The 12,640-nt window shown below is 52.1% G+C and overlaps 1 protein-coding gene across 1 annotated transcript in view; it reads right to left on the bottom strand.

Moving 5' to 3' along the window:
* Positions 1 to 3,721: 3,721 nt before the first annotated feature.
* The window catches only part of LOC139233106 (protein transport protein Sec16A-like), a 42,637-nt gene continuing 33,718 nt past the window's right edge, over positions 3,722 to 12,640 (bottom strand). Inside the window, exons 10-14 of the mRNA XM_070863641.1 lie at positions 11,946 to 12,080; positions 10,196 to 10,284; positions 8,440 to 8,505; positions 5,887 to 5,961; positions 3,722 to 4,955 (exon numbers count right to left, since the gene is read on the bottom strand). Of these exons, the coding sequence (XP_070719742.1) occupies positions 4,887 to 4,955; positions 5,887 to 5,961; positions 8,440 to 8,505; positions 10,196 to 10,284; positions 11,946 to 12,080 (434 nt within the window). The 3' untranslated portion in view covers positions 3,722 to 4,886. The remainder of the gene's footprint in view (positions 4,956 to 5,886; positions 5,962 to 8,439; positions 8,506 to 10,195; positions 10,285 to 11,945; positions 12,081 to 12,640) is intronic.

Below are 12,640 nucleotides of genomic sequence, written 5' to 3'. Positions count from 1 at the left end.
CTCGGGGCATTCCGGGACACTGGAGGACTCCTCCCCGCCGTTTAGACCGCAATGCGTGCCGGGACACTGGAGGACTCCTCCCCGCCGTTTAGACCGCAATGCGTGCCGGGACACTGGAGGACTCCTCCCCGCCGTTTAGACCGCAATGTGTGCCGGGATACTGGAGGACTCCTCCCAGCTGCATTCCAGACCCTGGAGGACTGACAAGACTCCCGTCGAAGGCAAAAGGAGCCCCAGGCTGGCAGAGAGAGAGTTGGTTTGTGGGAGGTCACTGCAGAGTGTTTCACTAGCTCTGGACACTGGGACACTGGGGTGGACACAAGGGCCCACCCTCAGGCTCAGAGGAAAGGCTAGAGGCCCCAGAGCGCTGGGCCCTGCAGAGAAAAATCACACAGGGGCATCAAAAGCCAGCTATGTTGGGCAGGTGAAGCCAGGTGGTCATGTCGTGCCACCTCCAGGAATATGTCCAACCAGAGTCGGGCAACCCAACCCAGCGCGGCAGCCTTACCCACACTGGAGCGATCCTGGTGCTTGGCAAAGGGCAGCCAGCCCAGGCACGCTCCACTGTACAGACCACCGACTGGAGGCCATGACCCGGTGGGCAGGGCAAGGCCTCCAGAGGTCCAACATCATTGCCCAATTCCGGTCAGAGAATCAGAAAGGGTCACCAGGAAACGCTGTGATCCCAGGTCCCGCTTCGAACCGGTGACGGGCAAATTTCAGACACACTGCGATCAGAGTTCTTCACACTTTGGACTCTTGTCTCCTCCCTATTCTGTTTACACCAGGATCTTTCTCCTAATCTTTAAGATACCTACAGAAACTGGATTTCCCGTGTTCTTTCACATGTTCATTGTGGCTGGAAGCCCACTACATCTCTCTCTGCCGTCACCCAGTTGTTTCTCTCCTCCGGGTACTTACACTCGCTCACCAACCCCCGTTCCAAATCCCGATCCCAACCCTTCTTTCTCTGCTCCTCGACCTCCTTACTCTCCAACCTCGGACACGAGCTTGATTTCCTCTTGGATAAGCCCACAAAGCTCTACCTCGCGATCTTTCTGCCAGACTGCTTTCAGACATCCAGTCCTAGGTGAGCTGCAATTTCCTCCAGTTAAACATTAGAAGACCAAAGCGATTGTCTTTAGCCCCACCACAAATTGTGTACGCTTACCACTGATTCCATCGCACTCCTTGGTGACTGTTCACATCCTCCTCGTCCTTTCAGCCCCATATCCTCCCCAAGACAGTCGACTTCCATTTCCAATATTGCCAGTCTCTGCCCCTGCCTCAGCCCAGCTACTGCTAAAATCCTCATCCATGCCTTTGTTACCTCCAGGTTTGACTATTCCAACGCACTCATGGCCGCCCTCCTATCTTCCACCCTCCATAAACTTCAGCTCATCCTAAATTCTGCTGCCCCGCGTCCCGTTCACCCATCAGCCTCTGTGCTCGCTGACCAACATTGCCTCCCGGTTCACCAATGCCTCGATTTAAAATTCTCCCTCCATGGCCTCGCTCCCCCCTCTCTATCTCCAACATCCTCCAGGATCTCTGCGCTCCACCAATTCTGGCCTCTTGCACATACCCCCAACCCCACCCACCCAACTCCTTTCGCTCCACTGTTGGCGGCCGTACCTTCAGCTGCTGGGGCCCCAAGTTCTGGAATTCCCTCCCTAAATCTATCCACTTCTCCTCCTTTAAAACACTACGTGACTCTACCTCTCAGGGTCTGCCCACCCACCCCCCCTCTTCCTGAAGGAATGTTGTATTGTTAGAGGCAGTATCCTTTGCCAATAGTAAACCGAGGCCCCGTCTGCCTGTTGTGGTGGATGTTAAAGATCACACATTTCACAACGCCACAGGAAGAAAAGTTCACCCAGTGTCCTAGGCCAATATTCCTCTCGAGTAGTGCTACCAAAATCGGATGAACCGGTCATTGTTGCTCGTGGGAATTTGCTGCCTGTATAAAGAGGAATGCAGTGGGAAGTATTTCATTGCTGTTTGCAACCACAAGGTGCTGTATAAATACAAAATACCTCTTGACATTTTTACTCTGTCTGGAAAGGCTAACAGACAAAATCATCATTTAGAAGAACTTGCAGCACAGGAGGTGGCCATTTGGCCCATCTCGACTGGATCTCAGAAAGTGCTCTCCATTTAATACCATTCCTCCACTCTTTCCCCAAACCCTTTCAGATTCCTTTTATCAGAACTAGGAGCAGGAGTAGGCCATTCGGCCCCTCGAGCCTGTTCCGCCATTCAGTAAGATCTGATCTTGGGCTCAGCTCCACTTCCCCGCCCGTCCCTTATCGCTCAAAAATCTGTCTATCTCCACCTTAAATATACTCAATGACCCAGCCTCCAGAGCTCTCTGGGGCAGAAAGTTCCACAGATTCACGACCCTCAAAAAATTCCTCATCTCAGTTTTAAATGGGCGGCCCCTTATTCTGAAACTATGATCCTAGTTCTAGATTCCCCCACGAGGGGAAACATTCTCTCTGCATCTACCCTGTCAAGCCCCCTCAGAATCTTAGACGTTTCAATAAAATCACCTCTCAGTCTTCCAAACTCCAATGAGTACAGGCCCAACCTGCTCATCCTTTCTTAAGACAACCCTTTCATCTCAGGAATCAACCGAGTGAACCTTCTCTGAACTGCCTCCAATGCAAGTATATCCTTCCTTAAATACGGAGACCAAAACTGTACGCAGTACTCCAGGTGTAGTTTCACTAGCGCCCTGTACAGTTGGAGGAGGACTTCCCTACTTCAAATATTTATCCTCTTCCCTTTTAGAAAGCTCTTACAGATTCTGCTCCCCCCAATGCATCGGGTCACATACCCCACGTCTAACAGCCCTGCGGGGGGCGGAGAAGATTCAGTACCCTCTAGTTATCTGTTCACTGATTAATGGAACGAGTTTATCCCTAATACACCCCATCAAAACCCCTCAATTTTCAACCCCTCTATCAGCTATCTTGGGAGCGTTGAAACCCCCCCCCCCCCCCCCCCCCGAGTTTCTCAAAAAGAAATCCTCCCGTCCCAATCAATCACTTACGAAAAGAAAGAAAAAGCCTTGCATTTATATCGTGCCTTTCACCACCACTGGACGTCTCAAAGCACTTTACAGCCAATGAAGTACTTTTGGAGTGTAGTCACTGTTATTTGGGAAGCCGATTTGTGCACAAGCAAGTTCCCACACACAGCAATGTGACAATGACCAGATAATCTGTTTTTGTTATGTTAATTGAGGGATAAATATTGGCCCCCCGATACTGGGGATAACTCCTCTGCTCTTCTTCAAAATAGTGCCATGGGATCTTTTACGTCCACCTGAGAGGGCAGACGGGACCTCGGTTTAATGTCACATCTGAAGGACAGCACCTCCGACAGTGCAGCGCTCCCTCAGATCTACACTGGGAGTGTCAGCCTAGATTTATGTGCTCAAGTCTCTGGAGTGGGACTTGAACCTATAACCTGCTGACTCAGGTGAGTGTGCTGCCCACTGAGCCACAAACCCTCTACGTGGCATTGACAGCTGTGCTAGGTTTGGGCGCTCCACATTGGAGGCAGCAGGCAAGCTGTAACCTGCCCCACGCAGAGGTTTACTCGTCTGGTTTTAATGTCTGGGGGGGGGTGGGGGGGGGGGGGGGAGGGTGCACTTGATGGAGATGCAATCACCGGCTCATTAACAAAATGCAGGCCCAGCAAGAGATTGAAAGTGTTCCAGAATGCAAAATATTTTATTTCCTTTCAAGAATTTACAAGTGTGCATCCTTAAAACATTTAAGAAAATAAACTCCTCAGGCAAGACGGGAGCCTCTGAATTTGAAATATTCTGCAATCCACACGAGAGAGAAATGCACGATGCTAAACTACAGGAGGGAGGGAGGGAGGGAGGGAGGGAGGGGTGGGGCGGGATACAGTTTATAGACAAGCGGGGTTTAGTGGGGGGAAATCACATTGTTTGAAGGGTTTGAGATCAGATTTCATTCTGTACAACACTTCCAAATCACATTTCTGTGCCGAGTTTAAACGTTGCTGTTTGACTAAGACAAATGGACACGTCACCTTTCGAATACTGTTTAACCTCACGAGACAAAGGGAGGGCTTGTTCCTTGCAGGGGGAACCCGAACCCCTCACAGCTGCTCGGTTGGAAGCTCTTCTTTTCCGCCGTCAGATCCTCTCCCGCAATAAGAGAAAGAGAGGACGCCTATATTACACGTGTTAAAATTTATTCACACAGTCCTCCAGATATTTTCAAAGTATTAATGTACAACAGGTGTATCTGGCTATACAATACACTTTTACAGCAGCCTTTTATATATATTACCTAAATACAATCAGGTTCAGACCTTTCAGCTTTTCTCTCCCTTACCCACCCTCCCTCCCTCCCCAAACCCTCCCCACCCAAACACACTTTTTGCTGATTTAAAACGGAACAAGTTACAGCAATCAAAAACTGATTGGGCGCTGGGCATTTTGCTGGGCGTACCAACATTTGGTCCGCGCCCATTCCACTGGGCATCCGATGCGCTGCCATTGAGAGTCACTTTCAGAGGGGGGGTGTGATTTAACATCGCGCTGCATTGTGACCTCTGTCCCATCGTCACAGCTCCCCTTCCAGCTCGGTTTTATCATCGAGCTGGCTAAACCCGGGGAAAAGAAAATAACATTTCACACATCTTCATTTTTTGGTTCCCCGGCCCCACTCAAAGGGGTCGCACAGCTCAGTAGTCACCAGCATTTCAGGAGGCCCCAGTAACTGAGAGAATGATTTAAACACACACAGCCCTCTGGTTTAATCGCCTGTAATTGCAAATGTCACCTGCACCGTCCCCATTAAGGGTTTACAATCCCGTTTGTTTCCAATTCTCCCGACGTCTCTTCACTTTAACGCCGGATATTTCCTCTGGCCGAACCGTCCCGGGCGCGAGGCAGTAGTTCCAGCCGCCGGCTGCGGATCAGAGAGCACATCACCAGTTAGTGACCGCGGAGCACGGGGTCTGTCACTGCACTGCCCCATCACACACTCCCAGGGCAGGTACAGGGGGTTAGATACAGAGTAAAGCTCCCTCTACACTGTCCCATCAAACACTCCCAGGGCAGGTACAGCACGGGGTTAGATACAGAGTAAAGCTCCCTCCACACTGTCCCATCAAACACTCCCAGGGCAGGTACAGGGGGTTAGATACAGAGTAAAGCTCCCTCTACACTGTCCCATCAAACACTCCCAGGGCAGGTACAGCACGGGGTCAGATACAGAGTAATGCTCCCTCAACACTGTCCCATCAAACACTCCCAGGGCAGGTACAGGGGGTTAGATACAGAGTAAAGCTCCCTCCACACTGTCCCATCAAACACTCCCAGGGCAGGTACAGGGGGTTAGATACAGAGTAAAGCTCCCTCTACACTGTCCCATCAAACACTCCCAGGGCAGGTACAGCACAGGGTTAGATACAGAGTAAAGCTCCCTCTACACTGTCCCATCAAACACTCCCAGGGCAGGTACGGGGGTTAGATACAGAGTAAAGCTCCCTCTACACTGTCCCATCAAACACTCCCAGGGCAGGTACAGTACGGGTTAGATACAGAGTAAAGCTCCCTCTACACTGTCCCATCAAACACTCCCAGGGCAGGTACAGGGGGTTAGATACAGAGTAAAGCTCCCTCTACACTGTCCCATCAAACACTCCCAGGGCAGGTTCAGCATGGGGTTAGATACAGAGTAAAGCTCCCTCTACACTGTCCCATCAAATCTTCACAGTAGAGTGTTTTGCAGCCAGTCCAACACACGACTGCACTCCTCTCACACCAGGGATTAACATCCACCGCAAGTTTAAACAGATTTTTGTAAAGCAGAATGTAAAAAGAAATTAAGTACTTACTTGGGCGAACTGGGCTGGATTGTAAAACTGCACGGCTCCTGGTACAGGGCCTCCATGCACAGGCTGTGGCAGGGCCTGGGAAGCAAAGTGAACACAGCACGCTCAAAGTTATATCATAACACATAAAAGGAATGAAAGAACTTGCATTTCTATAGCGCCCATCACCACCTCAGGACGTCCCAAAGCGCTTTACAGCCAATAAAGTATGTTTGAATCTCCAGGTTCAAACCCCCGTCTGTGATGGTCTCAACAGGGGCTGGAGCAGGGCACAAAAGGGGCAGCACCCTCGCCTCCGAGTCAGAAGGTTGGGGGGGTTGAACCCCACACCGGAGACTTCAGCACTAAATCTAGACTGACACACAGTGGCAGTACTGAGGGAGCGCCGCACTGTCGGAGGGGCAGTACTGAGGGAGCGCTGCACTGTCGGAGGGGCAGTACTGAGGGAGCGCTGCACTGTCGGAGGGGCAGTACTGAGGGAGCGCTGCACTGTTGGAGGGGCAGTACTGAGGGAGAGCCGCACTGTCGGAGGGGCAGTACTGAGGGAGAGCCGCACTGTCGGAGGGGCAGTACTGAGGGAGAGCCGCACTGTCGGAGGGGCAGTACTGAGGGAGAGCCGCACTGTCGGAGGGGCAGTACTGAGGGAGTGCCGCACTGTCGGAGGGGCAGTACTGAGGGAGAGCCGCACTGTCGGAGGGGCAGTACTGAGGGAGAGCCGCACTGTCGGAGGGGCAGTACTGAGGGAGCGCTGCACTGTTGGAGGGGCAGTACTGAGGGAGAGCCGCACTGTCGGAGGGGCAGTACTGAGGGAGAGCCGCACTGTCGGAGGGGCAGTACTGAGGGAGAGCCGCACTGTCGGAGGGGCAGTACTGAGGGAGAGCCGCACTGTCGGAGGGGCAGTACTGAGGGAGTGCCGCACTGTCGGAGGGGCAGTACTGAGGGAGAGCCGCACTGTCGGAGGGGCAGTACTGAGGGAGAGCCGCACTGTCGGAGGGGCAGTACTCAGGGAGAGCCGCACTGTCGGAGGGGCAGTACTGAGGGAGAGCCGCACTGTCGGAGGGGCAGTACTGAGGGAGAGCCGCACTGTCGGAGGGGCAGTACTGAGGGAGAGCCGCACTGTCGGAGGGGCAGTACTCAGGGAGAGCCGCACTGTCGGAGGGACAGTACTGAGGGAGAGCTGCACTGTCGGAGGGGCAGTACTGAGGGAGAGCCGCACTGTCGGAGGGGCAGCACTGAGGGAATGACGCACTGTCGGAGGGGCAGCACTGAGGGAGCGCCGCACTGTCGGAGGGGCAGCACTGAGGGAATGCCGCACTGTCGGAGGGGCACTACTGAGGGAGCGCCGCACTGTCGGAGGGGCAGTACTGAGGGAGTGCTGCACTGTCGGAGGGGCAGTACTGAGGGAGCGCCGCACTGTCGGAGGGGCAGTACTGAGGGAGAGCTGCACTGTCGGAGGGGCAGTACTGAGGGAGAGCCGCACTGTCGGAGGGGCAGTACTGAGGGAGAGCTGCACTGTCGGAGGGGCAGTACTGAGGGAGTGCCGCACTGTCGGAGGGGCAGTACTGAGGGAGAGCCGCACTGTCGGAGGGGCAGTACTGAGGGAGCGCCGCACTGTCGGAGGGGCCAGCTTTCGGATAAGACGTTAAAATCATCTGCTCTCGGTTGGACATAAAAGATCCCATTGCACTATTGGATGAAGAGTAATGCCGATCTCCCTGGGCCAACATTTATCCCCCAACCAAAACCCTAAAACAGATGATCTGGTTATTATCTCATTGCTGTTTGTGGGAGCTTGCTGTGCGCAAATTGGCTGCCGCGTTTCCAACATTACAGCAGTGACTACACTTCAAAAAGTATTTCATTGGCTGCAAAGCACTTTGGGACATCCCGAGGTGGTGAAAGGCGCTATAGAAATGCAAGATTCTTTTTATATAAAGGAGACGACGAAATTACGGGATCAGCAATTGAAAGTTTTCACGATGGCTCAGCTGGTTTAGGCCACGGACAGCTCGGGTTATAGGGCTGGAAAGGTCTCCATTCTCTCGCGGTCCGGGTAGTCAATCCCCGTGTCCCGGTGCCCCAGCCAATCCCCGTGTCCCGGTGCCCCAGCCAATCCCCGTGTCCCAACCAATCCCCGTGTCCCAACCAATCCCCGTGTCCCGGGCTTGGGGAAAGATGATTTAAATGTGCCAGGACTCCTGCTCCTGATTGGCCTCCCGCTGGGAGCTTCGGATGTGTAGAACATTGGGGAGGACAGGATCGGGCTTGGCTGTGAAGCCTTCAACGGGCGAATAACCCTCTCGGCATCTAGACGCACGCTTTATAGAGCGGTCACTGGGGGTGAGGCTGAAACCAAACCCCACTGAAAGGAGGCCAATCAGAACAGGAGGGAAGATGGTTAGTGAGAAAAATGAGACACAGTTTTAGACTTAAATAATAAAAAAAAATGAAGATAGTCGATTGAGCGGGTAAAAGAGGAGATGGGAGAATGGGTGCTGCTCCCAGTCAGGGAGTTGGCCACTGTGGGTTGTGCGGTTTAGCAGTGGCATCGCTTACCTCTCCCGACTGCAATCCCTCGGGCTCAGGAGGCGATGAATCAACGATTGGCGTCGGGTTGAAAAACTAGGAGGAGGAGAAGCAATGTGTGAGGTGCTCGGGATACATTTGGTTTCCGTCGTGTTTTCTCCCTCCTTTCCCCTCAAGTCTGTCTGCGCCAAGATTTCGTTCCCCATATTCTGGGAGGTGGGGGATGCAGTGCAGGGGCAAGCATGATACAGGTCTCTGTTAGCAAGCGTGCAGAGCTGTGCTGCTGTGGGAGTGAGCCACACTGGGCCAAGAGGGTACCCACTCCAATCTCCAGTCCCTGTCCACTCAGCTGGGGGGTGAAAAGAGAGCTGCAGTTGGTCTTTGAGTGGGAAGGCAGAGAGATCAGCCGGGGTTCCTGCTCCCGAGCGGGATTCAGTGCACAGCCCTTGCCTGCGATGCCCCCACAGCTGAACAGCCTGCCAACACTTGATGTCTGGGGTTTTGACTCTCACGGCCACCAGAGGGCGCCCGGCTGCTGTGGAACCTGCAGCCCAATGAGACTCCATAACGGCGACGGGGAGGGCAAACTAAAAGGGGAGTGAGATCACAGATAGCGAATCCGTCAGTCCCAAGCCCAAGGCTCGAATGCAAACTGGGGCTCTATTATCTACAAAATACTGAGGGGGGACCTGATAGAGGTCCTTAAAATTATGAAGGGATTTGGTAGAGGAACAAAGGGGCCTTGGAGTGCAGGTCCACAGATCCCTGAAGGTAGCAAGAAGGTATGCAAGGTGGTTAAGAAGGCATACAGAATACTTTATTAGCCGAGGCATAGAATACAAGAGCAGGGAGGTTATGCTTGAACTGTATAAAACACTGGTTAGGACACAGCTGGAGTACTGCGTGCAGTTCTGGTCACCACATTACAGGAAAGATGTGATTGCACTGGAGAGGGTACAGAGGAGATTTACGAAGATGTTGCCGGGACTGGAGAATTTTAGCTGTGAGGAAAGATTGGATAGGCTGGGTTTGTTTTCTTTGGAACAGAGGAGGTCAAGGGGAGACCTCATTGAGGTGTATAAAATGAGGGGCCTGGACAGAGTGGATAGGAAGGACCTATTTCCCTTAGCAGAGGGGTCAATAACCAGGGGGCAGAGATTTAAAGTCATTGAGGGAAGGTTTAAAGGGGATTTGAGGGGAAATTTCTTCACCCAGAGGGTGGTGGGGGTCTGGAACTCACGGCCTGAAAGGGTGGTAGAGGCAGAAACCCTCACCACATTTAAAAAGTACTTGGATGTGCACTGGAAGTGCCGTAACCTGCAGGGCTACGGACCGAGAGCTGGAAAGTGGGATTAGGCTGGATAGCTCTTGGTCGGCCGGCGCGAACACGATGGGCCGAAATGGCCTCCTTCCGTGCTGTAACTTTCTATGATTCTGTATAGGGTAAGACAGAGATAGTTTTCTACTTGTGGGGGAGATCTGAACTAGGGGGTCATAAATATCAGATAGTCACTAATAAATCCAATCGGGAATTCAGGAGAAACTTCTTTACCCAGATAGCAGTGAGAATGTGGAACTCGCTGCCACAGGGAGTGGTTAAGGTGAATAGTATCGATGCATTTAACGGGAAGCTGGATAAACACGAGGGAGAAAGGAATAGAGGGATATGCTGATAGGATGAGAAGGCGGCAGATGTGGAGCATAAACAGCGGCACGGAGTAGCCGGGCTGAATGGTCTACTTCTGTGCTGAACATTGTGTGTAAAGAACACACTGCGGACAGATACCTGGGGAAGTGCATTTGCCTCGGGGTTTTTCTGTTCCATGGGCTGCAAACTCTCCGCTGGGCTTCCTTCAGGAGGCTGAGGTACCTCACCTGCAAAAACGACAAGCAGCAGCGTTAGCCTCTCTCTCTCTCTCTCTGACCGGGAGCTGTACACAGTTTGAAGGGCTGACCAGCATCTCAGCCTGGCTCAGTTGTGAGCACTTTCACTCCGAGACACAAGGTGGCAGTGTCCAGTCATGCTCGCCGAGCTTTGAGCCCATAATCTGGATGGACAACCCAGCAGAGGACTTAGTCAGAGAAACACCCCCCAGCTCCCCCGCCTTTTGCAACGGTGTCAGCTGTGACTCAGTGGGCAGCAACCTCGCCACGGAGTCAGAGACTTGAGCAAAAATCCAAGCTGACACCGGCGGGCCGAGGGAGGGGCGGGCCGAGGGAGGGGACGTCTTTGAGATGAGACATTAAACCGAGACCCTATCTGCTCACTCAGGTGGACATAAAAGTTCCCTTGGCACTATTTGAAGAGGAGCAAGGAAGTTCTCCCTGGTGTCCTGGGTGGGCCAATATTTATCCCTCAACCAACATCACCAAACCAAAGCTTGCTGTGCACAAATTGGCTGCCGCATTTCCTGCATTACAACTGTGACCATACTTCAAAAAATGACTTTATTGGTTGTAAAGCGCTCTGGAATGTTGAGGTTGTGAAAGGCACTGTAGAAATGGGATTGAGTGTAATATCTCCAAGTTTGCAGATGACACTAAGCTGGGTGGTGGTGTGAGCTGTGCAGAGGATGCTAAGAGGCTGCAGGGTGACTTGGACAGGTTAGGAGAGTGGGCAAATGCATGGCAGATGCAGTATAATGTGGATAAATGTGAGGTTATCCACGTTGGGGGCAAAAACAGGAAGGCAGACTATCTGAATGGTGACAGATTAGGAAAGGGGGAGGTGCAATGAGAATGAGACCTGCATGTCATGGTACATCAGTCATTGAAAGTTGGCATGCAGGCACAGCAGGCGGTGAAGGTGGCAAATGGCATGTTGGCCTTCATAGCAATAAATTTTGAATATAAGAGCAGGGAGGTCTTACTGCAGTTGTACAGGGCCTTGGTGAGGCCTCACCTGGAATATTGTGTTCAGTTTTGGTCTCCAAATCTGAGGAAGGACATTCTTGCTATTGAGGGAGTGCAGCGAAGGTTCACCAGACTGATTCCCAGGATGGCAGGACTGACATATGAAGAAAGACTGGGCTTATATTCACTGGAATTTAGATGAGAGGGGATCTCATAGAAACATATAAAATTCTGACGGGATTGGACAGGTTAGATGCAGGAAGAATGTTCCCGATGTTGGGGAAGTCCAGAACCAGGGGTCACAGTCTAAGGATAAGGGGTTAGCCATTTAGGACCGAGATGAGGAGAAACTTCTTCACCCAGAGAATTGTGGAATTATCTACCACAGAAAGTTGTTGAGGCCAGTTCGTTAGATATATTCAAAAGGGAGTTAGATATGGACCTTATGGCTAAAGGGATCAGTGGGAATGGAGAGAAAGGAGAAATGGGGTGCTAAAGTTGAATGATCAGCCATGATCATATTGAATGGTGGTGCAGGCTCGAAGGGCCGAATGGCCTACTCCTGCACCTACTTTCTATGTTTCTATGAATCTTTCTTTATTGGAGGGCGGACCTCACACCGGCGGGAGGACCCTCGGGAGGAGTACCTTACAGCACGAACACGACTGACCGCCGCAGCATACCTGCCATAGGCACAAAGAGATTGGTGGGGATGGGCATCGGTGCTAGGGGGGCAAACAGGTCCACTGGGGGGGGCAGACCCCCAACGGGTCTCGCTCCACTGGGGTTCAGGACATCGACGTAACGGGCCTTCGTACCTGTGGGGGAAAGAGAGAGAGAGAGAGTGTGTGAGCGCGCTCGAGTCTAACTCTACTCCACTTTCCTGCACTATCCCCATATCCCTTGATTCCCTTAATATCCAAAAATCTTGAATATATTCAACGACTGAGCCTCCACAGCTCTCTGGGGCAGAGAATTCCAAAGATTCACCACTCTCTGACTGAAGAAATTTCTTCTCCCCTCAGTCCTAAATGGCTGACCCCTTATTCTGAGACTGTGACCCCAGCCCGGGGGAAACATCCTCCCTGCATCTACCCTGTCAAGCCCTGTAAGAATTTTGTATGTTTCAATGTTCAAACGCTAGAGAACATAGGTCTAGTCTACTCAATCTCTCAGGACAATCCCCACTATCTCAGGAATCAGTCTGGTGAACTTTCGTTGCACTCCCTTCTATGGCAAGTATATTCTTCCTTCGGTAAGGAGACCCAAACTGTACACAATACTCCAGGTGTGGTCTCACCAGGGCCCTATATAATTGCTGTAAGACATCTTTACTCTTATACGCAAATTCTCCTGTAATAAAGGCCAGCAAACCATT

This window comes from Pristiophorus japonicus, chromosome 20 (genome assembly GCF_044704955.1).
Source record: "Pristiophorus japonicus isolate sPriJap1 chromosome 20, sPriJap1.hap1, whole genome shotgun sequence".
Taxonomy (NCBI): Eukaryota; Metazoa; Chordata; class Chondrichthyes; family Pristiophoridae; genus Pristiophorus; species Pristiophorus japonicus.
This window is presented reverse-complemented; position numbering and strand designations above follow the sequence as displayed.